The 24,430-nt window shown below is 38.4% G+C and overlaps 1 protein-coding gene across 3 annotated transcripts in view; it reads left to right on the top strand.

The window, feature by feature from the left end:
• Window positions 1–24,430, top strand: part of MAGI2 (membrane associated guanylate kinase, WW and PDZ domain containing 2) — a 697,971-nt gene that overhangs the window by 459,034 nt on the left and 214,507 nt on the right. For all 3 annotated transcript variants that reach the window (XM_059847430.1, XM_059847429.1, XM_059847431.1), the window contains exons 5-6: window positions 5,834–6,047; window positions 17,775–17,854. In XM_059847430.1, coding sequence (XP_059703413.1) covers window positions 5,834–6,047; window positions 17,775–17,854 — 294 coding nt within the window. The remainder of the gene's footprint in view (window positions 1–5,833; window positions 6,048–17,774; window positions 17,855–24,430) is intronic.

Below are 24,430 nucleotides of genomic sequence, written 5' to 3'. Positions count from 1 at the left end.
GCTTTTACTTAGCTGTTGCTAAACATTGCATATAAGGGAAAATTCCTGTGCAGAATCCATCCCCATCTACCAGGGGTGTCCAGGAGCAGTGGGGTGAGAGTGGGTCTGGTTCTTCCCCTTGGCTCTCCAAAGGGTTGCAGTATTGCTCCCTTGCCACTGCAACCACATGCTGCACAAGCCTTGCTCATCCCTGCCACACAAGCTTGCATCTGTTGGCATTTCTCTGGCACTTAGTGCCCTTCCTACACAGCTAAGCAGGAAAGGATGGAGCTCCTAACATCAGCACTGCTGCTGTTGCCAGGATACTTCCACAGTGAAAGAGGCAGAGGCAGGATTTGATCTCTGATTTGTGTTGTAGAAATCGTTAGAAAGATCATTCTTTGTAGTTATTCGAAATGTGCCACATGAGAGACCATTGCTGAGGAGCAATTTCCAGGACAATATGTTTCAGCTCCAAGTGGATCTAGAGGCAATATTTACCTGCATTTTTCCTGGAATTCTACACCTATAATATGCTTCTCCCAGGCAAATTCTGTGTGAACAATGACTAGGCAGCACGCAAGAAGCAGGCGCTGGCATGTGCTGTGTAACAGAATGAAATGCACGAGCATGGGTGTAAGACAGCCCACCCCCTCTTCCCCCTCCTCTCCCTGCCAGGGTAAATCCTATTGGTGTGGCCAGCAGAACAAGCAGTGCCTGTGTTGGCTCTCATGGTTTTATAAGCAGTGTTTTGTTGTTCAGTTACACTGATTGAGGACTTTGGGGATTGTAGCAAAGCAGCTCTGTACATACATGCTGTGTTGCCTTTGTTGGGCAGTGTGGCTCCCACAGACCCTGTTACCGCAGTCATTTTCTCTGTGAGCTGACAGAGGCTTAGTCACCTCTAAAATGTCAGTGCATTTGCAGTTTGTGTCTTTAAACAATCAGGAAAACCAGAATATTTTAATTAATTTATTTCTTTTTAAACTCCTGGTGGAGAGAGCATTTTAGTTTTTATAAAGAATCAGCAAAGGGAGGACATTTGTTATTGCCAATTCTTTTAGAAAGAGTGTTCTATTTTAAATACTTCACTTCCAGGCAGAGGCTTTTATTAATTATAAGGCTCCTGGGACATCTGAAACATTGATTCATTTTTTTATAGATGCTCAGCAATTTAATGGCTTATTAACTGCATATCCAAGCCTGTCAACTCAAGTACCTCTCTAACACATAGGACCACAAAGTTGAAATAGTAACAGATCCAAGACGATTCTGAAGAAAAGAAACCAATCCTTATCAGACCAATTACGTGATATCTGTGCTTACAGAGATTTTTGTGCTTTTGGTCTGAATTTTCAGCAACTTTTCAGTGTCTGTTGGCATAATCTGTGCAAGTGTTGAGCTTTAGCAATTTTTTATTAATACCTTCCATATGCCTTGCTTCATGTACATCAGATTTCCCTGAGACAGCTGTATATGGACAATGTGACCATAATTGTCTGCCCAATATGTTTATTCTTTCTGATTTGTGGCACCTGGCCTCAGCCCAGAAGCCACTAGGAATTTTTCTCAGTGCTTTGGCTTTTGGCCCTTTTAGGATGGAGCACTCTCAGTCCTTCATCCTGCATCAAGTTCTCTCAGGACAAAATAGTATAATGTGGGAGATGGGATTTATCTCATCCATCTTTAGTAAATTATATGCCTAGACGTCTTACTTTTTTGTGTGAGCTATTTGTCTCTGCTCTGTTGGTATAAAATAAGAAGAAAAAAGAAATTTCAAAGTGTAAGAGATCATAGCTGTTTTAGGTACACATTTTAGGGGATCACCTCTACAGTTTGGAATTATTAATTCAGCCTACAGATACAGAAGAGCTTAAATGGCTAACTTTAAATAAAGAACTATACTATTTGCCAAGAAACATATGGGAGACATAATCTATAGATTAACTGTTAGGATGGGCAAGTCCAGACTTAGTATTGGGTTTCTTACACTTAATGCAATTGAACACATTACTGGGTGAGAGATATTGCACCTGAAAAGACTTCCCTGACAGACATTGTGTTTAAATTAATGATGTCTGCAAAACTAATGCTTTGACCAAAGAGATAAAAAGAGTTTTTATCAAATAGTAACCAGAAACTTGTCAGACATTCAGCAGTTTTTACTGCTGTCACTGTAATGTCTGCAATGGATTGAGTCGGTCTCCTTTACAACCAGCATCAGTATTTTTGACACTGTGTTGGTCATGTCACATTTGCTTTCCACTGCTGACTGATGAAGTTTATCATCCAAACTCCAGAAGAATCACTTTAGCATTGAAAGCATGCTTATGTATGTGCATTATTCTGACAGTACTTGAGCAATGATAAGTTGCACCCAGAGAATGAAGTTCTGTCAGGCTCAAATTAATTGAGGCATAAGATATGACATAAAGTTTCAAAATTATCATTCCAGGCCTTAGGAATGAACAAAAGACCAGAGTCCCAGTGCCATCAATCACCATGCAAGTTGTGCTAGACCCAGGCAACATGTTGAGCTTATTGTTTTATTATTACAGAGCAGAGACAGCCAGAGGCATGAAAACAGCATACAAAGCTTCCACAAACACACATTTAAAATACACACAAAATTTAAAAACACACCAAAGTTGGTATCCATTGATTTTTCCAGGTTCTTTAAACTCAATTTATCACAACTAAGTCACTTCCTGTGACCCACAGAATAGCCTGTGCTCTCCATGACTCCTGCTTTCCTTGCCCAGGTCAGCTCCTGGCTCTCACTGTGTCAGGAGTCAGTGGGAGCAATGCCTCCATACAAAAGCACCAAGACCTGAATATGGCTCCAGCTCTGTGGGAAAGGGAGAAACTCCAAGGCTGCAAAGTTATATCTTTACAAGAAAACACATTCACATATACTGGCAAAAATGAGTTTAACTACTCTTGTATTCAACAGTTATTTTAAAAGGATGGACTCTTTCTGTGCATAATTTAAAAATTAGCAATTTGATACAATAAGGGTATAAAGATAGGAAATATTTTTATTCGGAACTGCTAAAACCACTCTATACATTTCTATTATTTTTTCTTTTCTGATATTACTTGGTTTATATTATTTGGTTCTTTTGGGTGAAGACACTAAGTTTTTTAACTTCCCTGCATGAATAATCTGCAGCATTAAAATAAAGGAATAAAGTGACAAGGTCTTCTTGCATGTTTAGATGGCAAGTTTCAAGAATTAGACTGTAAATAATAGAAACAATTTTCACCTTTTTTTTCTGTCATCATTATGGCTGGTATTTGTTAATATGGTTATTGAAAATCATGAATCTGACCCCATCAGACCTGTGTAAAACAAGATCTTGAGGAAGGACACAAATTAGAGATATGGTAAAACCCCAGGACACAGCAGTCACCACATCTGTTCTCTATCAGATGCATTGGCTGATCAATAGTTATTGTGTGTGATTCATCTCAAATGAATTTGTTCTGTTGTGCTCATATCTGCCGTGTGACCTTTGTCTTAAATTCAGTTTAATCTGCATGTCTTCCTTCCTGTGGTAGAGATGTGGTCAAGGCTGCAGCCAGCCTCAGGAATACAACTCACAGATCTGTTAATAATGCCTCAAGGAGATGAGGACTTTTGCTTTGCACAGATAAGAACAAAACACCCCAAAAATTTTTCAGCAATTATTACATTGTCCTGTTCTCAGGGGAAGTGGGGACTGTACATCATTTCTGCTTTGCAGGAAGCTTTTACATATTTGAAAATTATACAGACAGATGGATTCATGTTTCCAAACAGCATAAAATGATTGTAATTCCACATAGTTCGAGCATGAGTTAAGATTTACCAACATGAGCTGCATGTGGATGTAGAGCTGTAGATCATTACCCTTTCCAAGGCTGAATCTGGGGTTTTTCATGCTGTTCTGAAGGGTTGATGTGTCAGTGTCAAAATAATTTTTTTAAGATCATAAAAACTGTATATACCATTTATGCCCAAGAAGCAGCTCCTTTTACTATGTCATGTAAAGAAAAAAAGATTAGTTGACATAATTTCTTCCTGAAAAGTCTTGACAAATATTTATGACCTCTGAAGAGTTTACATGTCAGTGGTTTGATTCTTACTTCCCATCCTAGGAATTAAAAAGAGAAAGATGTGCAGTTACAGTTTCATGGGTCCTCCTCCTCCTCCTTTTATTTATTTTTTTAGCAAAAAGACAAAATGGCCTCATTGAGCAAATCATTTCAGCCAAAACTTAAGTACTCAGAAATTAAGAATATAAAACTATCTAAAAACCCAAATCATATATATTTTGCTGAAACCAGGGCTCTGTTTGTCCTTTCCAAGTTTTCTTCCCCCATGAAGTCTGGAAGGTGTTGCTGTTACGTTCCATGAGTCTGCTTGTGTGGTACTCTGTACCCTGGGTTCCATTTCATCCAGCTCTGCCAGCTGAGAACAGTTGGGTCATCTGAGTTTCACCTGACCTGCTCTCTGCCCACTCCACCTTCTTTAGCCTTATTGCTGATATTAATTATGTTATTCATTTAATCACAGGTGATTTTTTTGTTTGTTTGTTAGCAATGGCTGAGGCAAAAGAGCACTAATTGCCTTGGGGTTTGCAGGCGTCATAAACTATTAGCTCTCCTTCCTTCCCACATAGTAGAAAGAATCTGCTTGTGGTACTATTATTATTATTATTATTATTATTATTATTATTGCACTTAAAGGAAGTTTTCTTGTTAGCCCTAATGTCCTGACCATATCCCACTTTCTAGACTGACTGTTCTGCCTTGCTGTTATTTTTCTGTGTTCATCTTTAACAATCTAATCTAGTTTTCACCTTTTGTACAATTCTGTCTCAAGTAGCAACTCATTACAAATTCATGACTTAATTAAAATTAGCTTTGATTATACTTACTACTTTTCTTTTTCATTAGAAAGTTCTACTTGTATTCTTAGCATTGCTTATTCAATCTTTACTAGTTCTCTTAAACCTTTTCTCTCTTACCACTGCTTGCCATGACAGCACATTTATTGATTCTGTGGGTTCATTAAAATCTAGGCCTTTATAAACAGTTTTTGTTCATTTTTTGTTCATTTTTTGTTGCTCTTCTTTCTTGCTGTTGTAAGCATCACTAATTAAAACATTTCACCCCAGCTGTCTTCCACCTTCCTACATGTTCCACACAGGTATCTGCATAGTTCCTTGCTCTGGGTGCACTGTTAGATCATCTAATAAATTGTCATCTTCTTGAACTTTCCTGTAGACTACAGTGTTGCCATGTTGAATTGTATTTAGTATTGGCTCTGGGAAACTAAGCCTCCTACAGGTCATACCAACAATGAAATCACGACCACTTTCCATATGGTTAATATATTGCTGTGAGTTGATGGATGTCACTGGTTTATTTGATATATGGATACACAAAGCAATTAGTGCACATACATTTTTAAGTGAAAAGGATCTGTAGTCTGTAGTAAAACAGTGGGGTAGTTGTTTTATGTGTATATATATGTGTTTATGAGTATAGTTTGAGAAGTTAAGACATGAGACAGTAGAGCTGCTGGATATGAAGCTGCCTTCTGCTCATTGTTTACTGCTAGTCTGGAAGGACTCCTGGGACAGAATGAGCCAGAACTCTTTATTAGTCTCTTGTTTCAGTTTGGTTTTATTCCTTTATTTTCTTTCATTGTGTTCCAAATAAAATGCATCATCAGAGGAACCTTTGTGTAAACCAAACAGAATTTTTCTCTTTATCCCAAGACTTGCAGTTCACAGAGACTTGCACCCAGTAAATTTTTCACCATTACCTTGGGTATCCAAAACTTGTAATTTTTCTTCTTTTGTAGAATCAAGTGAACATGAAGAGAAGAGTACAGCTGTCTCAGGTGAGGCATCTACCACCCAGCCTTGTCCTGCACCAGGATATGGCCAGCCTGAAGAAGCAAAGGAGGATATGGATATAACAAAACAGACTAAACCTGAGGAGAATGATGACTTGGGCCCACTGCCTGATAACTGGGAAATGGCTTATACAGAAAAAGGGGAAGTCTACTTTATTGAGTAAGTCTTATTTCTTCTATTTTTAATAGCTGTATTGTATTTAACTGGGTGGGGAGAGGGTTTGTATGGTGAAGTGGAGCATTGCACTCCTCCTCATTAAAACAGCAGGAATGTTCTGGCTGTCAGGGCTCCTGAGGGCTGGTGGCAATGCCTGTATTAGTGATTTAGATGGAAGCCTGCTGGGTTTTAAGATAGGTAACTGGTCTGCTTCCTTTGATGGTAGGAATTAAAGCTTTTGTTTCTTCTGTTAAAAGCAAGGCCTTTCTGCTCTTCTGGTGCTTTCTGCTGGGAAAGTAACACAAGCATGGGTTTTGTCCTTCCTTATGTGGACAAGGTGGAGAGCATGAAGCTTTTTTCCAGTTAAAGGAAAGGAAAATGAGTGGGCTAAAAGATAGCTAATGAACAGTAGAGGGAGACCATGCTGTATATAGAATACATAGATAATTAGTTATATAGAATTTATAGAATTCTATAAATTCTATTAATTAGTTATATAGAATTATTTATGTATTAGTTATATAGAATTCTATAAATTCTATAAATTACTTTTATAGAATTATATAGAATAGATCATTATTTATGTGTAGAAACTTTTCCCTGTTGGTAGACTATACATACCTGTTACTAATTAGTAAACTCAGTGAAGTAATGGGTATGAAAGGTCTTTATTCTTAATGACAGCTCTATGTGCTCTCATTAAGCATTAGAGAGCTTTCAAAGGAGGACCATGAGAATGGTGAGGGGTCTGGAGGGGAAGCCTTATGAGTTGCAGCTGAGATCACTTGGTTTGCTTGGCCTGGGGAAAAGTACACTTGGGGGAAGATCCTATTGCAGTCTGCAGCTTCCTCATAAGGGGTGGAGGAGGGATAGACACTGATTTCACTCTAGTTACCAGGGACAGGACTCCAGGAAATGGCCTAAAGTTGAGTCATGGATGTTCAGCTTGGATAGCAGGAAAAGGCTCTTCACTACAGAGGGTGGCTGGGCACTGGAACAGGCTCCCCAGGAAAGTGCTCACAGCACCAGGCCTGACAGAAATAAGAGGGTTTGGACAATGCTCTTGGGCACATGGTGTGATTGGAGTGTCCTGCACAGGGGCAGGAGTTGGACTTGATGGTCTTGATGGATTCCTTCCAACTCAGCACATTCTATGATTCTATGATTATTGTACATTACCAGGATAAAAATGCAGCAAGTTTCTGAGTTGGTATAACACTGTGTTCCTCAAAAGAAAAAAGAAAATGGAAAAACCAACATTTTCATCAGTAGAACTCTACTACAGAGGTAGAAGGAGCGTTTATGTTTGCTTTAAGGAACTGCCTCATTTTGGAGCATTATCTGTTATTCTGATTATTAGTAGGTAAAAATAACATTTGGTGGTGTCAATTATGTATTAAATCCTGCATTTAATTTAAAATGTTGTGACTATCACATCAAGTGTAAACAAATGTTACAAATAAAGTTGGTGCATGTGACTTTTTAATGAATACTGGCATGACCAACTATAGCTTCTGGCATATACAAGGCTGAAAATAGCAGTAACTATTAAAACATAAGTGTGTTTGCTGAAAAGGGCAAAAATGTGCTTATTCTAGAAAAAGAATAATTATAATTTGTCCAAGCAAGCAGAGAAGAGCTAGGATGACCTCAGGGCTAGTTGAAACCCTTGTTTCCTTCTTACCTTACTCCCAAATTTAATTTTTCCTCACATATTGAATGTTCTGACAGAAAGCAGACTGAATTATATGGCACTTTTATTTTACTTGTAACAAAAATCTGTGGTACATTTGAGGGACAGGGGAAGGGATGATGGGTAGATCACTAACACACCAAACTGTGAGAGTAGTAAATACTGCTGGAGGTAATTTAATAGAAAATAAATATATATTTTGTAACAAATGCAATGAATGCAAACAGCCCTGATGCTCTACAGAGCAGCCATTGCACTCCTCAAATTCCTTTAATGTTGCGTCTTGCTTCCTTTCCTTGAAATGCTCTGGTTTACACTGCAGTTCTGACAATGCTCATCATTCACTTCCACTAAATGAATGTTATGTAAAGCAAAGAAATCAATCAGAGGTGCAGACTGGATAGAAGGTCTGTTGTAAGGGCTTCTTGCTTTTGGGATTATAATCTTGAACAATGTATTTGCAAAAATGTGTAATTACACATCTGTAAAAATACTAGATTATTTACTAGAATCCTAGCAAAAGGAACAACTCTCTGATCATTTGAGCTTTCACATTGCACAGTCTTTGCAGGGTTAAGTAGGAATGTAATGCTGTGGGGATGCTGTTAAATTGCCTCTTTGTTTACAAGTCACTTTGGTTAATGGCATGAAGAGACTCCATTTGCTTTCACAAAAAAACGGAAAGATAAAAAGACAACAAAAACCTATTTGTCTAACAACATCTCCCTGAACAGTAGTAAAGATTGTACTAGATTATTAAATAATAGATGAAAAACAAACATTTTTAAAGTGTACATCACAATGACTGGGAAAAAAAGCCACACTAGGCAGCATCTTTTATTGCTTTATTTGGGGCTCATGTGAATTGTGCCTTTAAACACTAAAGCCTTCCAGCAGCAAATGATCTCAAGTTCCAGGTTGTCACAGGTATACCCAAAGGTCCTAGATTTCATGCAGCAGTTTCATTTATTCACCTCAAACTAACCTCTAAAATTCAGATGTGACCTCAGTTATCAAAACTGCCATCAGAATAGTGTGGCAGATTTACAGTGAGAGAGGAAGTGACTTTATAAGGGGAAAGATAATTGTCTATAGACAGGATTATTTATTTGTTAATCATTAATGGTTCAGTTAGCTTCTTGTAAAGCACAGTGGAAGGAACTTCCTCTGCCTCAAGGACTACAAAGACAAAAAAAAATCATCTACCAGATTCACTGAATGATTCAGAGGATGGTTGTGTTTTTAGAGCATGTCTTGCTCTGTTTCTTCCTTTCATTCCCTTTTTGACATAGGGGCATGACCTTATGTATACCTATTTTAGCATTCACAGACAGAACATGAGCATCTCTTCTTGCAACACAATACTTACCAGTGTTTTTCAGGAAGACTACCTAAGTAGTCTTCTTTCTTGGGCTGTTTCCAGCCTCCCTTACATATGAATCTGAATTTTCAAATACAGGCACACACTACACAAATAGGACTCCATCTCTTACATTTGGTTTCGCTCAGAACATATGCTAATGAGAACATGCAATAATTAAAAGACTCTATATAAATTGGAATGCCATCAAAAAACACTCCAGTTTTGCTCCATCTTTCATGCTTTAAATATGGCTGATAAATGTGGTGTATTTTGGCGTGCTTAAATAAACCATAGTCGTCACAGATTTTTAGCTTTTCCCTTTCCCAGGGCTAAGGAAAGGCTGTGATTCCCCAATGCCTTCAGACCTTGCCTTGCCAACAGCTGTCAAACCACATACTAGGGACCCAAATTTGTCCTCACAAAGTCAGCAGGTCTGGTTGTTAGACCCCAAGCAATCAGTGTTTGCTGTGTTGGTCCAGTGCAATGCCAAAGCAAACAAGAAAGGACCAGGATTGTAGGTGCACGTGCTATCATGTGCAGTCAGCCTGAAATGGGGCCCTCACCCAAATATGTTGTTTCAACCCATACATTATTACATCATAGACTGTCCTGTACAGTTGGCTACACAATTTAATGCTCTTTTATAAAAGGCAGAATTGGTTTTCTCTCTCTCTCCAGCCTTCTCTCCACACATAGGCAGCAGAACTATGAAAGGGCTGAAGGGACAGTAGGACATGAAACCTAAATCTATTTGACTCTATACTGTTTAAAAGCATATATAATTCCCTTTGCTTATACTACATTAATTGTTTTCTTAGTGGAGAAAAGTCTAGAATGAATGCAAACCACAGTAGAACATCTTAAAAGGATTCTCTTTTTTGACTTGTGTTGATGAATTTTAGGAGAACGTGGCCACACAAGGTTAGACAAACCACTTTCTAGTACATCTTGCAGACATCCAGTCTCTTACTACTTCAACACCTACTTCTTAAAACAGTATAGTCAGAACAGCTTTTTGGACCTGTTGCAGTATCATTTCTAGTTGCTGAAGATTTTTTTTTTTTATGAAAGTATCATAAAAGGGTAAAAGACAGCTATAAAATAGTCCTTTGCCCAGGACTCTCCTTTTCACTGTAAAAAACAGCCATTAAGTTTTTTAATACAGCTGGTGCAATTTCAGGTGATATCTGAAGAGTACAGCTACCAGAATATTGCTATGGACTTCACTGGGATCAGTTTTCCTTCATAGTATTTTTTAAGGCAGGAAAGTTTTTTGACTGCAGGAATAACATTTATCCCAACATCTTGTTTACCTGAAGAACCATGATATATTTAGTTGTTCCTGATTGCTCCATCAGTTCCCCATCACAAAGCAGGATATTTTAGTTAAGTCTGGATACACCATCATTATATTTTATACTAGAAGATACTAAAAGTACTGGGTAGAAGTATACCCTTCTACCTGCTCAAAATTACTTTCATATCCTGCAGGAACTACAGGAACTTTTATAAATTAGTTCAGGACTTCTGTGAGTGTGTTACATCAGAGTATCAGCCTACAATACTGAAATGTTTTGGTTGTCTGGATATTTCTGCTACTTGAATTAAGTAGCAATTAGGATGAAGGATTTTTTTTTTTTTTTTTTCACATACTGTTATAATATTCACTTCAGTTCTATGGGATTTTTCTTTGGGAATCAAGCCATCTTGTATCAGTAAGATACATTGTATAGACAATTCTGATCCATCCGGGGTCTTGTAAATATCATTATAATTGGTTTTCTTTGTTTATATGTTGGATTGGATCTGTCAGTTTTGGTCAGCATAACGAATCAGATTTCTAATGCACTTTGGACTTCAACATGACATACAGCAGGACAGGCAGCTGAAAGACACCAAAAGGGATCTTTTCTCCTGGGACCACTTCCTTGCCTCATGACAAGTTAATTAGGAACATGAAGATGGTAGAACTGGAAAGAACTTGTGGAATGATTAAATCTTTTTTTTTTCCTCTTGTCTGTTGATGTTATAAAGACATTATCAGTCTGTACTAGTGGTGTGCTGTCCCTTGCTCTCCCTTGCTGTTTTTATCAGTGCTGACATCCAGGTCAAACTGCCAGCTTAACTCCTCTTGTCTTTCCTCACTTTCTTATTTCTAGTCTTTCCCCCAAAGGTCTCTGCTGCTGTGCACTGCAGAATTAATCTTCCAGCGCATTTCCTCTGATATTTGTAGTGTTGTTGTAACTTTTCTCCTTTGTCTTTATTGAACTAGAAGAATCAGCTCACCTGGCTTGCCATAGAGCATTAGGTATCTAACCTAAACCTGTCGCCAAGATTCCTTCTGTGGTCAATGGAGAGAGAAAATTATCTCCAGAGGCTGATTTATCCTGTCCATATATAAGGGCAGAATTAATTTGCCAAAATACAGCTGCTTCTACCAGTAAATATGTCTCCAGATATCCAAAACTATGTTTGCAGTAGCATCTAATTTTTGTCAGGAGTACACTTTTGAAGGAAATCTTCTGACTATCTTTACACATTGTGATTTGGCTCACATTTCAGTGTGGCCACAAAACAGAAAAGAAAGCTGAACTCCGGGAGTGCACTTAGTTTTCTACAACCTCTGGACCCTGAACTCCATCCATGAGACCAGATTTGGGTTAAAACCAGCTTGAGCTCCTTCTGGTCTAAACCATTTTCATATCTAAATTAGCAATATCAGAAGACTGCGGAGTGAAACTCTTGGTGCTGATGACCCAGCAGCCACAGCTGCTAGATCTTTACAGGTGCCATGGGCTGCATGCCTGTGAATGTAGCACAGTAGGCGAGCTCCTGCTGTGCATCTTCTGGTTTAAATTCAAGTGAAAAGCTTACAGGAGTGGAGAGCACTTAATGTGAAAAAGAAGATTACTGAGAGAGAGATTCATTTCAAAGCAACCTCCTGATCTAAGCCAAAGCACCACTGTAGAGGCACAGTAACAGCCCAAGACATCTCCATTATCCTGACAGAAATGACACAGAACTTGTCAAAACCAGGACCCTTCTGGAGTGACAGCCAGAGGCCATTGGGGAGAGGATATGACCAGCATTATGTCACTTAAGAGCATGTGGTTAGGTGGTTCTGCTGGATGATAGGTAAGATAAAATATTCTCTATAGGTGTCTCTCCCTTGAAGAGAGACAAATCCTACACAATTAGCCATGTAATTTTTGTAGTCACATGAGATGAAGCCCATTCTTTGTCAGAAATTAAACTGCCTCAGTCAAAGAGAATTACTTCAACAGCAGAAATTACCATAGGAGACTTCAGGCATTTATATATTCCCCAAAAAGTCATGCATAAGCATTTTCTGCTCCTGTGAATGCCTAGAGGCAGTGCCACTGTCTCTAGGCTGAGTGTATAAGTGTTTATCTACTGCCCAAGGCCATCTAAGATTCAGAGGATAGGAGCTCCCAAACCTGGGTCTCTTAAGGACCATGAACTCTGAGCACATGGTGAAATGCAAGGCAAGCTGGCAGTCACAGCTGCTGCCATGCAAACCACTGCCAGAGGAAAACTTCCTTTTGTATCTGTTCCTACCTGTGTGCAAGGAGTTTAGGGAGCATCCCACAATGGATGGGTTGCAAAATTGCTGGTTTAATGCTCTGTTTTCCTGTCCATGAACTTCCACACACAAATTACTCGAGGATCATTCTTGCGCCACTTGAAAATCTATGCAGATAAACAATGCTTCAGCATAAAGAAAAAGGAGGGAGGAGTTAGCATTGCTGAAGTTAGGGAATTACAGGGCATTGTGGTTTTCTTCTTGTCTGCTCCCCTTTGCTCAAGTTTTAGACTAAGGACCAGCTTAAGTGTAATTTGTTCACAATGAAAACCCAAACAAACCCCTATGTGCTGTCCCCAAACACACTGAAACAATGCCCATTTGGAAACGCTTTCCACAATAACATGCTAGTTACATACCTTGCAAAATGCACAATTTAGACTGGGTCTGCAGTGCTTTTCAAAGACATTAAGGCTATTCCTGTCAGTAAGAACTTTCTGTATTTCCTTCAAAAACATTTCAAGAGATTGCCCACAGGTTTTGTTAGTACAAGAAACTTTATCTGTCAAAGTGCTTTAAACTGACAGTTTTTAAACAGAAATCCATTATATTCAATTCTTAAGTAAAATAAGATACTGTCTAACAAATAATTATAATAAAAAGGTAACACTTGGTTAGATAAGAAAAGCCACACTCCTAGTTTTTTTTACTTCCTTAAGATATTGAGTAGAATCCAGTGAGGTTCCCAGAAAGCCTCTGGCCTGGTACCCAGCTCCAGAGCTATTAACAGGGAACACAGGCATTTCAACAGTCTCTGTGAAGTCTTAAAAGCAGAGCTACAAAGAAAATCTGGAGAAGAGCATGAGGTTGAGTCAAGGCTTCTGGGAAGCATTCTGTGCTTTCTTTCACTCTTTGTTTCACTCTTCGCCCAGCTGAAGAACATTTTTTTCACAAATATATAAAATTGTGTGCAACTAATACCAGATGACTGATTATAATAAACTGTTTCTGCTAGGTGCAAATACATGGCAAAGAGAGAGGATTTAAGTTAGTTCAGCAATAATTATTTTATTGACTTTTGGCTAAAATATTAAGCTCCACTGCCTTACTGAATGACCTTTAAAAAAAACCAGTTGCAACACACTTCAGGCCTATATGCAGTTTCTATTTTGTACATAAGTAACAAATTTGGGTGAATTTTAAAAAGTTATGCTCTTTCCATGCTCCACCTGCTTGAATCAAGACCAAAGGGATCCTTTGTTAAGGAAACATTGCTTCAAAAATTTCAAAAATTAGGATTTTACTGTCGATTTTTAGAGAAATTCTAAGACATGAAATGTTGATTTGCCAGCAGTTATCTCAGTAGTCCTAACTAGTAATCAAAATCATTGAAATTATGGGCTTTCTAGACATGTTTTTAATGATAAGGTATAGTTATTGCCAAGTAATGAAGCATTGGTCAGTGTAAAACGTGGCTGGAGCCCCAGCTGTATTTCTCACAGGATGCTTTTGTTGCATCACTTCACTCTCATTCCATCACTGACAACTCCAAATGCCTTTTTGAGACAATTGCTGCTGTAATTCATCTGCTGTTCATTCATAACTAATCTGCAAATCCCCAGCCCCTTTTCCTTCTGGTCTTTCTACAAGACTTCCCAAGTGGACACACACGATTATACCTAGTGGTAAGGTAGGCAGGTTATGCCCCCTACAAGTTTTTTTAGTGCTTAAGAATTCAGTGTGCACAGCCTGGGCAGCAGATATGTGTTCAGGTTACTCTTGCCATTAGTGTTAATTTGACCAATTTGCTGTTCCTTCAGTCTCTTCTCCCATAGTTGAAGCTTTCCTATCAAGGCTTCCTTTAAATTATATTAAAAGCAGGAGATAAAGGTTGTCTCCCTTCAGCTTTTACACAGTCCTTTGCAGAGCTGAAGAGGGAATAGCTGACACAGGGGAGACTGGGAGAATACCCTGCCAAGTAAACCTGCTATGCAGGACAGAAGTAGACACGCATAAAACCCAAAATGCTGTACTCCAGGGCTACTCATTTCCCTCTTTCACTGAGAGCAATCTGGCTGTTGTCATGTCTCTCCTCCTTGAAGGAGTGTTTGTGTGTTGTGTACCTGGTTGCTAAGATAATCCAAGCAAACACTAGGGAGAGCATAGGAGGACATTGATGGTACTGCAGAGGTGTTAGAAGTCAGGTGGGGTTGATTCTGCCTTCTTTCAAGTCCTGCCTTCAGAGCAGGAAAGGAGTTTTTACCCACTAGAGTACTTGTCTAGGAGTCTTTGAAGTCCCATTGCTGGAGCTGTTTAGTCCCACTTCATTGTATGTTTAGTAGAGATTATAAAGTGGAGAGGCAGGGCAAGAGAAAAGGCACAGCAAGGAAAAGAGGGATGAATTCAAATGGGTCTTTGCTCCTGCAGTTATTTGTTATAGACAAAAGTTCTTGTGGATGAGTTTTGCTTTTACTAAGTAACTGAACAGGTTTGACAGATATCACCTAGAAGAGGATATTGAGTGCTCTAAGAGCTGATCTAAATGCAATATCATCTCCATTCTGTGAAATTTCACTGCACACTGAAGGATCACTCTTCTGTTGGAAGAGCTGTTGATTTTTTACTTTTTTAATGGTTTTGTTTAAAATGGCCATCTTGCACAAAACTGGGACATCAGTCCTGCTGGGTTTGTGGAAGCCACATTTATGCTACAAGGAAGAGTAACTGCTTGCTGTTCTTAGTTTCAACTAAAGCCTTGAAGGTTGTAATTCAACAAATTTGCATTTAAATATTGATATTGAATTGGGCTTGTTTCCAGCTTGGCACCTGCTTTTGCAGATACTTGAAAACTCTTTCTGAGAGTATTACAGGGATGCTTCCAGGGCTGGTGAACTGGCCTAGTCTGATGGGTGGACATTGGCCAGTTTACTTGCAACAGAGATGGCTTTTAGTACTGCTGCTGTCACTGGCTTGTTTGGCGGCTCTAGAGAGTAATTTCGTGACTTTGTGACTCCGTTTTCTTGCCTCTAAACCAGGGGTAGTTACTTTTATTTCCTTTGTAAAATGCTTGGAGATTTGCTCCATACCACAGCTAACATTGCTAGTAGTAATCATATATATTGCTCTTTTAAAGTCATAGGGAACTATCTGTGATTCTAATTTAGTCCCTGCAGTCAGTGGGGGTCCGTAAAATAATTCAGAATTAAGATCTGGGAGAGAGTGGCTGTTGTCCAGACATGCCCACACTCCAGAGATGGAACTGCAGCTTCCACGGGAATGTCCAAGCTCACTCTGAGCTCTGGCACGGCTAACAGGGTATCCCTGGTGGTGTGGAGCTCAGCACGTGCTGCTGGGTGCACCCAAAGAGTTCAGTGGATGGATGCTGGGGTGATGAGCCCACACTGAGCTCCATCCTGCAGCACTGACACTGCTGGAGCATCTCCCCCAGTTAATTTAAAGCTAGCTCAGTATGTCTGCACAAGCTCTGGTGGGGCTGTGACTGCAGCATAAAAATGCACCCTACAGGAGACCACAGGCAGCCAGAGCTTCTGAGAAAGTGTCTTAGTTACACTTGCAATCAAGCATAGGCTGCTGGCATCATTACAAATTCACCTTACCTTTGGCTCATCATTCTCCATATCTGCAAATATAGCTCAGCTCTCAAAGGGAAGGGTTTGTTTATCATCTTCACCTGTCGTGAATGGTGTTCTAGACTAGATAATGTTTTTAAGAAAAAATAATTTAAATGCCTCAATTTTCATTTTAGTTGCCATTTCATCCATACATAACTCTGCTCTACCTTCTTTCCCATTCAAAATGTGGAGGAAGCTTTAACATGGTGACAGTTATGCTGAGATGTAGGCACTGTCACTGTTTTGAGAGAGAGAGAGAGAGACAGAGAGAGACAGAGAGAGACAGAGAGAGAGAGAGGGAAATCGAGGCAGTGGGAAATGTATCTGCCATGGAAGACAAAGTGGGAGAAGGAATTGGTTCTATTTATTTATTCTTCCCTAGGGGAACCAGTGGTGTTGGGACCACATGGACTGTATCAGTAACTAACAAACTCACAAACAATTGCATCCTAATCCATTTTTGCCCAGTCCCCTGTTTTTGTACACCTTATGCCAATGTTTATAAGAGAAATCATAAGCACACTTTAAAATGACACAGCAAATTAATAATAAAATAATTCAGTATTGTATGGAATAAGCTTCCTCCTAGGATGTCTCAGATAAATAAAACATGGTTTAGAAGTGTCTCTGAATGATGGTATTATAGGAAAGGCATCTCAAAAATCAAGGAGTAATGATCACATCATTTTCTGGTTTATAATCTTTTTTAATATATTTACAATATTTGGCTCTAAATTTAATTGCTTATGGGTAAAGTATACATAGAAAGGATCTGGCTTTTAAGTCTCATTAGCTGTGCTAAGTATCAATTCATTTGGCAAAATAATCTCCTAGAAAACAATTTTTGCCAGTTCAGTGCTCTTTGATGGCTGATTTCTCAAAGATCTATTCTGAGTATAGAAAGGAGCCACATGATTCATTCAGCTTGTGCATATCTATTTTATCTCTATAGAAGGATTATATATGGAGAGATAAAGGTTTGTTAAACAAAGTATCATTAATCACCCTGTCCGGAAATGTAGACTTTGCAGGAGCGTGCTGTAATTTGCATCACTTTTGCTATGCCTTGTCACTGCTGCTGGAGAGAAATAACAAACCTGTATTTATGAAAAGGACAGGTTTAAGATGAAAATAATTCTATCCGAAAACTGTGAGAATGGTAGAGAATCCTGTCGCCTGCACTCGATCAACGGGAGAACACTGTATTTGTAATAAATTCCTTTTGCTCTGGATGAGTTCTGCATTTTCAATGAGGTTAACTTGGCAACATTCTAGTTGATTTTAATAAAAATAGCTGCTTTGAGGACAGGGAGCTGAGGTTGCCAAATTTACAACTGCCTTGCACAATTACTCTTACACCTCCTTCAGGGCTACTTAGAACCAGTAAGCAAATTAAGTGTATCGATTGCAATTTTGTTGGACTAACCCTTTTTTCTTAAGGAATAAACTTGATTCCTTTCAGTATGTGTCTGCTCAGAGTGATCTCTTTTCTTTTCAGCCATAACACAAAGACAACATCATGGCTGGATCCACGACTTGCGAAAAAGGCTAAACCTCCAGAAGAGTGCAAAGAAAATGGTAGGTGATTAAGTTTTCCTTGCTGCTCAGAGGGGATTTTCCTTTGTGTGTGTGTGTGTCTCTTTCAGTTCTTACAAAAATCAGGCATTTGGGGGAATGATGAAAGGTGTTTAATTGCTGCTTTGGTTAGAAGCCATAAGTGATACCAGTTCTCAGTGTGCCATGTGTTTCTGCTTTTTATTCCCCTTTCTGATGCTATCCAAAGCTGAGGATCACAAGTGTGTTTTCTGCCTGTTGTGTGTGTGACTCCGGGACTGACCCTCTCCCTCATCTCCTACAGAGAACTTTGGTCTGCAGAACAGAATCCTTTTCAGATTCTGAGCTTTTAATCTACAGGCGATTCAATGCATAAGGGAAACTAGCAGCACCGTGGGAATATGAATATTGTTTGATTTGTATTTAAAGGTACAGTGCTATGCTATTTAATAGCCAATTTAAACAAAACAGCGTCTGATAAAACAGGGTGTGGGAGGGAGAAAAGAGATCAGTGTCTGTCAGAGTTCAGGGCTGGATTTGGGGGGTACTACATTGCTAATGCCTTAAAAATTAAAAGCATACATGCTGCTGAGGATGCTTAAAGGAGCTGTAGTTGTTTTGCAGGAGAGATTATTATACTGACAGATTCAGAGATCTGAAAAAATACAAATCATACCAGTATAATTTCTGTTTTTTCTCTGGTAAAGTTTATCAGTATTTAAAGCATTTAATAAAGTCAAGGCAAGAATGTGTTGTAACCGATCTGTGTCTGACAAGGGGTTTTTTTTCATTGTTTTACACTTCCATGTCAGTTCGATTAGTCAGTTTAGATGTTGTGATTTCTAAATACTGCTATTTTTTTATTGTTGTGAGATACAGAGCATTTAATGCATGCCTGCTACATGCATTAATTGAAAGCATTTTAAAATATTTCAAATGTGTTCATAAGTTTTCATATACTGCATCTGATTTATTTTAAATTTTCCAAAATACATTCATTTGGTTAACGTAAATACTATGAACAGAAAGGAAACTCAGGGCTGATTAAGAGGTCACTGAGGAGTTGCTGGCTGTATGAATTGCAGGGTCAGTGGTTTGGTAAAAAAATGTTCCCGGGTTGGATTTTTTTGTAAATGGCTTTCTTTTGAAAGATTGCTGTACTCCAAAAATAGCTTCCTTATTTCAGCAACAATTCTGACGTTCTCTTCTGACATCAGAAATTACATGTCTGAATGATTTTGTGATGCTTATTCTAGCCCAGACAACATGAGCTCCCAGACTAAATTCTACAGTGATTACAATAGAGGTCTGCTACTGAAACAAAACAAGGGCACAGGAGCTTTGCTTTCTAAACCTCTCACATTACCTATATAAACCTATATATTAGCATGCTCCTTAGATAATAATAATGGGAAAAGGAGGGAAAAAATCTACCAATATCTGTGGAATATCATTGCACAGAGTTACCTGGAGTAAATATGTGGTGTTGGTTTGGTTTTTTTTTTCTCTTAACTGTTGTATACTGAGATCAGAATAGCACTGAGATGTTAAAAAATATCCAAGTGTCTGAAACAATTTAAAATGAAGATCAGTGCATTAAAGAAAAAGCATTATTTTATAGTTATTTGACTACTGGATTACTGAATCACTATAGTATGCTGGGTCATGTTGTTCATTTAAGGTTGCTTAGCTCATTAATGCAAAGTACTTGGAGTGATGCATAAAAGACTTTAGGGAGAGGTTTTCTATTCTTACAATGATTGTTCTTCCAACATCCTATCTTTTCTAAGGTTCTTGTTTTTTTCAAAAGTGTCATTCCTCTTTTTTTTTTTTTTTTTTTTTAAATCTAATATCTGCAGAGGAAAAAGTTCTTCAAAATCACTTCTATACTTCTATGCCTTGAAATTACTGTACCTTGCCATGATGATCCAACACAAGTGACTTTATTATAGCACACAGGGATTTGTAATTTTTGTTAAAATTTAATCTAACTTCAATAATTAATTTCAGCTATGGCTTGGTAGATTTTTATGCCAAACATATTTTCTGTTACATTTTGTGATTTATTCTGGCATATTTTCCTCAGAGAAATAAAATTTAAGAAAGGCATCAGTTTTTAGATAGTAAATGACACCTACCTTGATGCTTTATCAGTACATGCATAACTCTTGCTTTTCATTGACATTCATTTTACCACTTCTGAAACTTGTATTGATTCTCTGACATAAACTATGACTTCTTTATCATCTACCAGATTCTGCTATCACGTTTTTATTTGGAAGAAACCAAATTTTGTGTTCTCCTTTCAGTGCAAATCCTGAAAAATCCTCCTTCTTCATTCTGCCACCAGCATGCAGTTTCCACACCAGAAAATGTCCAAGCAGAGCAGGATATCAGAGTCCTGATCTGGGCTGGTGATATTGAGGGTCCCCTCTGCTCCAGGCATTTCCTCTCTTCCACTTTCTGCTCTTCAAAGCTCCTTTGACAAATATGATTTCTTCATTATCTCTGGCTTCTGTAGCTGCAAATCCCAGGGCTTGCTCATTTCCTTTTGCAAAATCTGAATCAACCTTCCAGCACATCCCTCCTCTTAAAACATTTTCACATGCTTTTGCCAAGAGATTGACAAGCTCTACCAAGTCAAGCTTTCTTCACCTATATGTGTGCTGTGGACTCCTTCTGTTTTTCTTTAATGATACCTACTGCTCTAAACCCCTTTGTAGGTCAGGAGATATTAAGTGATGATCTTTATTTCTGTCTCTCTGTCATGGAATTTCTGTGTGAGTTTCAGCAAATTACTTTGACTTTTGCTCTGTCAGACCTGCTTAGATGGCAGAACTTTGAAGAAGGAACCACCTCTTTTGCTCTGTTTTTATGGTGCCAATCTGAGTTTCATAATAGCAATAAGCAGAAATAGCTGGCAGTTCTACAATAACAGCTGCAATGTTTTACACATTTTTGATTTCCTCCAGAAAATCTTGACCTTAATAGAAATAATTGTTTTTAACCTGCTGAAAATATAAGTTAAATATTTTTGGTTTTCTGAATTTAAATACTACTTTTCAATGTTTTTTTTTCACATCAAAATTGGTTAAACAATTATTATGTCTAGAGTACTAGAGAAGTTATCGTTCTGCCCCCTTTGCATCTGTGAGCTGGATTCCCTCATTGCTAAATTTCCTGTAAAGTCATGTAACACAGTAGATTCACAGGCTTTGCATGATTACAGGCATATTATGTGAGTGGTCTTCTAAATGAGTCTGTTCTTCAAGAGAGAATATGGAAAAGAATGATGAGTCCCATAAGGCAGTAAGAAATGTAGTTTATTACTGAAAGGCAGCCCAGCTGTAATGACATGAAAAATCATAGGTTTTAGAAAGTTCATTATTTATTAAGAAATGTAGCAATTAGTTTTTTCAAATTCTTTATTTCATTTTAGGGAACTTTTATTCTGGAGAAAAATCAACAATTTCATCTTCATCCCATTTGAAGATTAAACAGCTCTTGAAATTTCTTGGGATCAAATATGTCAAGTTTCACTTATTGCCTTTAAAAATGTCACTAATTTCATTTCTAGTCCATCCCATTCCATAGTCTCTATCACTCTTAACCCGCTCTCTCTTTTTATGTCAACCTCCTTTCTCCCGTCCCCTAGTTTTCAAATATGAGTAGGCCTACAACTATAAATAAAACTTTGATTTCACCTAGCATTCATCCATCATCTGTCTTTCCATCTCCTCTACACCCACCAACTTGACTGCAAAATATAGAAATTTATGTAGGGTGAGCCGAGTTGCCTTTATGCTTCATTGACTGCAAATGTCAGCTCTGCTTTGGCACTTAGAGGACACAGAGCCCAGATTCACCTGTGTGAACACCTGCATGCAGACAGGCTGCTGCATTTCTGTGTCTTCATGTTGAGCTGCAGCCCAGCCCATCCCATGCTGTTGTGTTGTGAATTCCCCATTCCTGCAGTCACAGGAGGTGCCTTTGATGCTCTCACTGCCCCCCACAGCTCTCCAGAGTTCATCACTGGTTACCTCATTCCTTACTATGCTGCAGTAAGATGTACCAACCCTTCATATTGATGTTTTGTAGATGCATTTGGGCATAGGCATGCTGGGTTTATGGGCAAAGCATTACTTCTTGATTCCCTTACACATATTTCTTGCAGGAAGCCATGTAGAGAACTTTTATCTTATACAGTTACTGTTTCTGCTTTCTGATACCTGTTAATGGCAACTTGTAGAGGGCAAATACTTTCCTACAAATAGCTTTTTATTTGATTGTTTTTGCTTAGAACTCCATTTTGCAGATTATTAGCACCCTTTTGAGTATTATTTAATCAGTTTTTTAATGGAGCTGGCATTACTTGTAAAAATATTGATCACAATGAATTATTTTCTGTCATTTTTTGACATATTGAACATGGTTTTCTCTGCTTGCATTTTCAATTTGCATTAATTAAACCATAACAAAATATTTTGAACTGTTATGACCTTTGGAAGGGCATTTCATGCTGGCAACACCATCTGGGCATTCATTGACCAAAACACTCTTCCATGCCAAATTCACAATAATGATAATAAAAATAAGAAAAGGGTCACCTCATTCCTGGCAGTTCAGAAGACACTTTTCTGGACAACCTGGTTCAGTGACACAGCTTATAAGAGTAATTCTTCATCCTTGGGTAAATTCTCAGCCAAAACAGCTGCCCACATGTGCAAACCTTGGCTGGCTGAGCCCTGGGCAGCATTCTGGTATCTCCCTTGGGGAGGTCTTGCATAGAGTGAAGCTTCCTTGGAGGACACTTATCAGTGTAAGAGAGAAGTCCTTTGAGCTGTAATGGACTACTGAGTATTGCTTTGCCTTCAGAACCATTACAGTTTCTCACAGTCTCAGCCATACAAATCCCTGTAGAGTGCTAACAGTAATCTTGAATAGAGGAGGTAATTGGAAGGACAAGAAGGAGTAAAAGTAGAGAAAAAAAAAGTCTATTTTCCTTGATTATTTAGTAAGCATTTGGGTCTCTTGCATGCACTGCTCCCACTGCTCACCCAGACAGTGCAGCTAAATGGGGAGATGCCAGGGACCCAGAGGCACACAGCCTGCCAGGATCCCTGTCTTTGGAGGTAGTGGCAACCCATAGTAACTCTTCCAGGAATCTGAGGATTTTAGAGGTTTCTAAATGCAGGGCAAGGAAGCTACTATCTTATCCCATGGTCTTTTGTGAAGAAAACCACAGGCTTTCATTCTAATTGCTTCATGGTGATATGAAAACAAATCACTTCAAATTTCTGAGTTTTATGAAAGAGGATTATATAAACACATCTTTCATGTGCATGTGAAGATTATTTGCTTGTAAAGTGGACTGAGATTCACAGCTGAAAAGGTTCACAGAGCTATTAAATATTATTTTTGCTAATGGCCCTTTATGTGTAAAGTATTATAACGTGAATAAAAAATGCCCCCTGTAAGGAGCACAGCATGCTCATCAGTGGTGTAAGATACAGTGAATGCATTTTCTAACAGCAGTAAAGGTTTACTATTATTTTTAAAGGCTTTTTAAAATTATAATTTAATTTCAGAATAAAATAGACAGATTCACCAGTGACATACCCCCAAACAGAACCAGCACACTAGAGCTAAAATGATAGTACAGTTTAAACTACACTGCTACTGGAAGGTGGCCCAAGGCTACATGACCTCTACAGAATGGCTATGGTAGCTTGAATTCCTGCTGGAGCTGCTTGAAGCTACTCACATCCAGTTTCTGAGAGCATCTCTTTTTCATTTTGTTGCCATGTTAAATGGCTAAGCTTAAGTAGTTTTCAGCTAGAATGTGTAACGAAATTTAGAAAGGGAGGGAGAGAGATTTTGTAAGCTCATCAGGAGAAACAGGACCAGAGTTTAAACAATTCACATCTTTAATGAGTTATAAATTGGATTCCACTCACCACTGAAGCAAGTAGCAAAATTCTCATTGACAGCACAAGGTTGGTTTTTGTCACTAAAATGCAAACCACGCATGGCATAAGAGTGGAGGTGACCTGAAATATTCCTACAAGGACCATTGAAAGGAGTGGTCCTGATATTTCACGTAGAAAAGAATTCACACCACCACATCATGCAAAGATCAAGGCCTTGATGCCAGTAAAGGACAAAATGTTGAAATTCCTTCTGAAATATGCACCTTGTTTAATCATAAGTAGAAATCAACATACATGATATTTAACCCTATTCTCTCCATAGCTTTAATCCTTCAGTCTCTGACTTCTAAATGACAATGAAGCATGATAGATTTAACAATGAGAGGCTTGTGAGATTATATTCATTACAGTATGGCCAGCTACCTTTGTCTTTATTATTTCTCCTCCCTCTGATTTTCTGTGAAAGCACTCGTTTTTCACTGAGATCATTAATGAAAAAGGAATGTCAATCTTCTCATTTTTAAAATTTTTTCTTCATAATCCTCTCATTTTGTATTTCATCTAAAAAGTCAGAAACTTTATTTAATTTAGAAGCCAAAATTTGGTGTTCTTTGATGGAAATTTTGACTTGTTGCAAAGAGTGGTTGGCTATTTCCTGGCAATCATTTTG

The sequence above is a fragment of the Haemorhous mexicanus genome, chromosome 5 (assembly GCF_027477595.1).
Source record: "Haemorhous mexicanus isolate bHaeMex1 chromosome 5, bHaeMex1.pri, whole genome shotgun sequence".
NCBI lineage: Eukaryota > Metazoa > Chordata > Aves > Passeriformes > Fringillidae > Haemorhous > Haemorhous mexicanus.
Note: the sequence above shows the minus strand (reverse complement) of the source record. Positions and strands in the feature narration are given on the sequence as shown.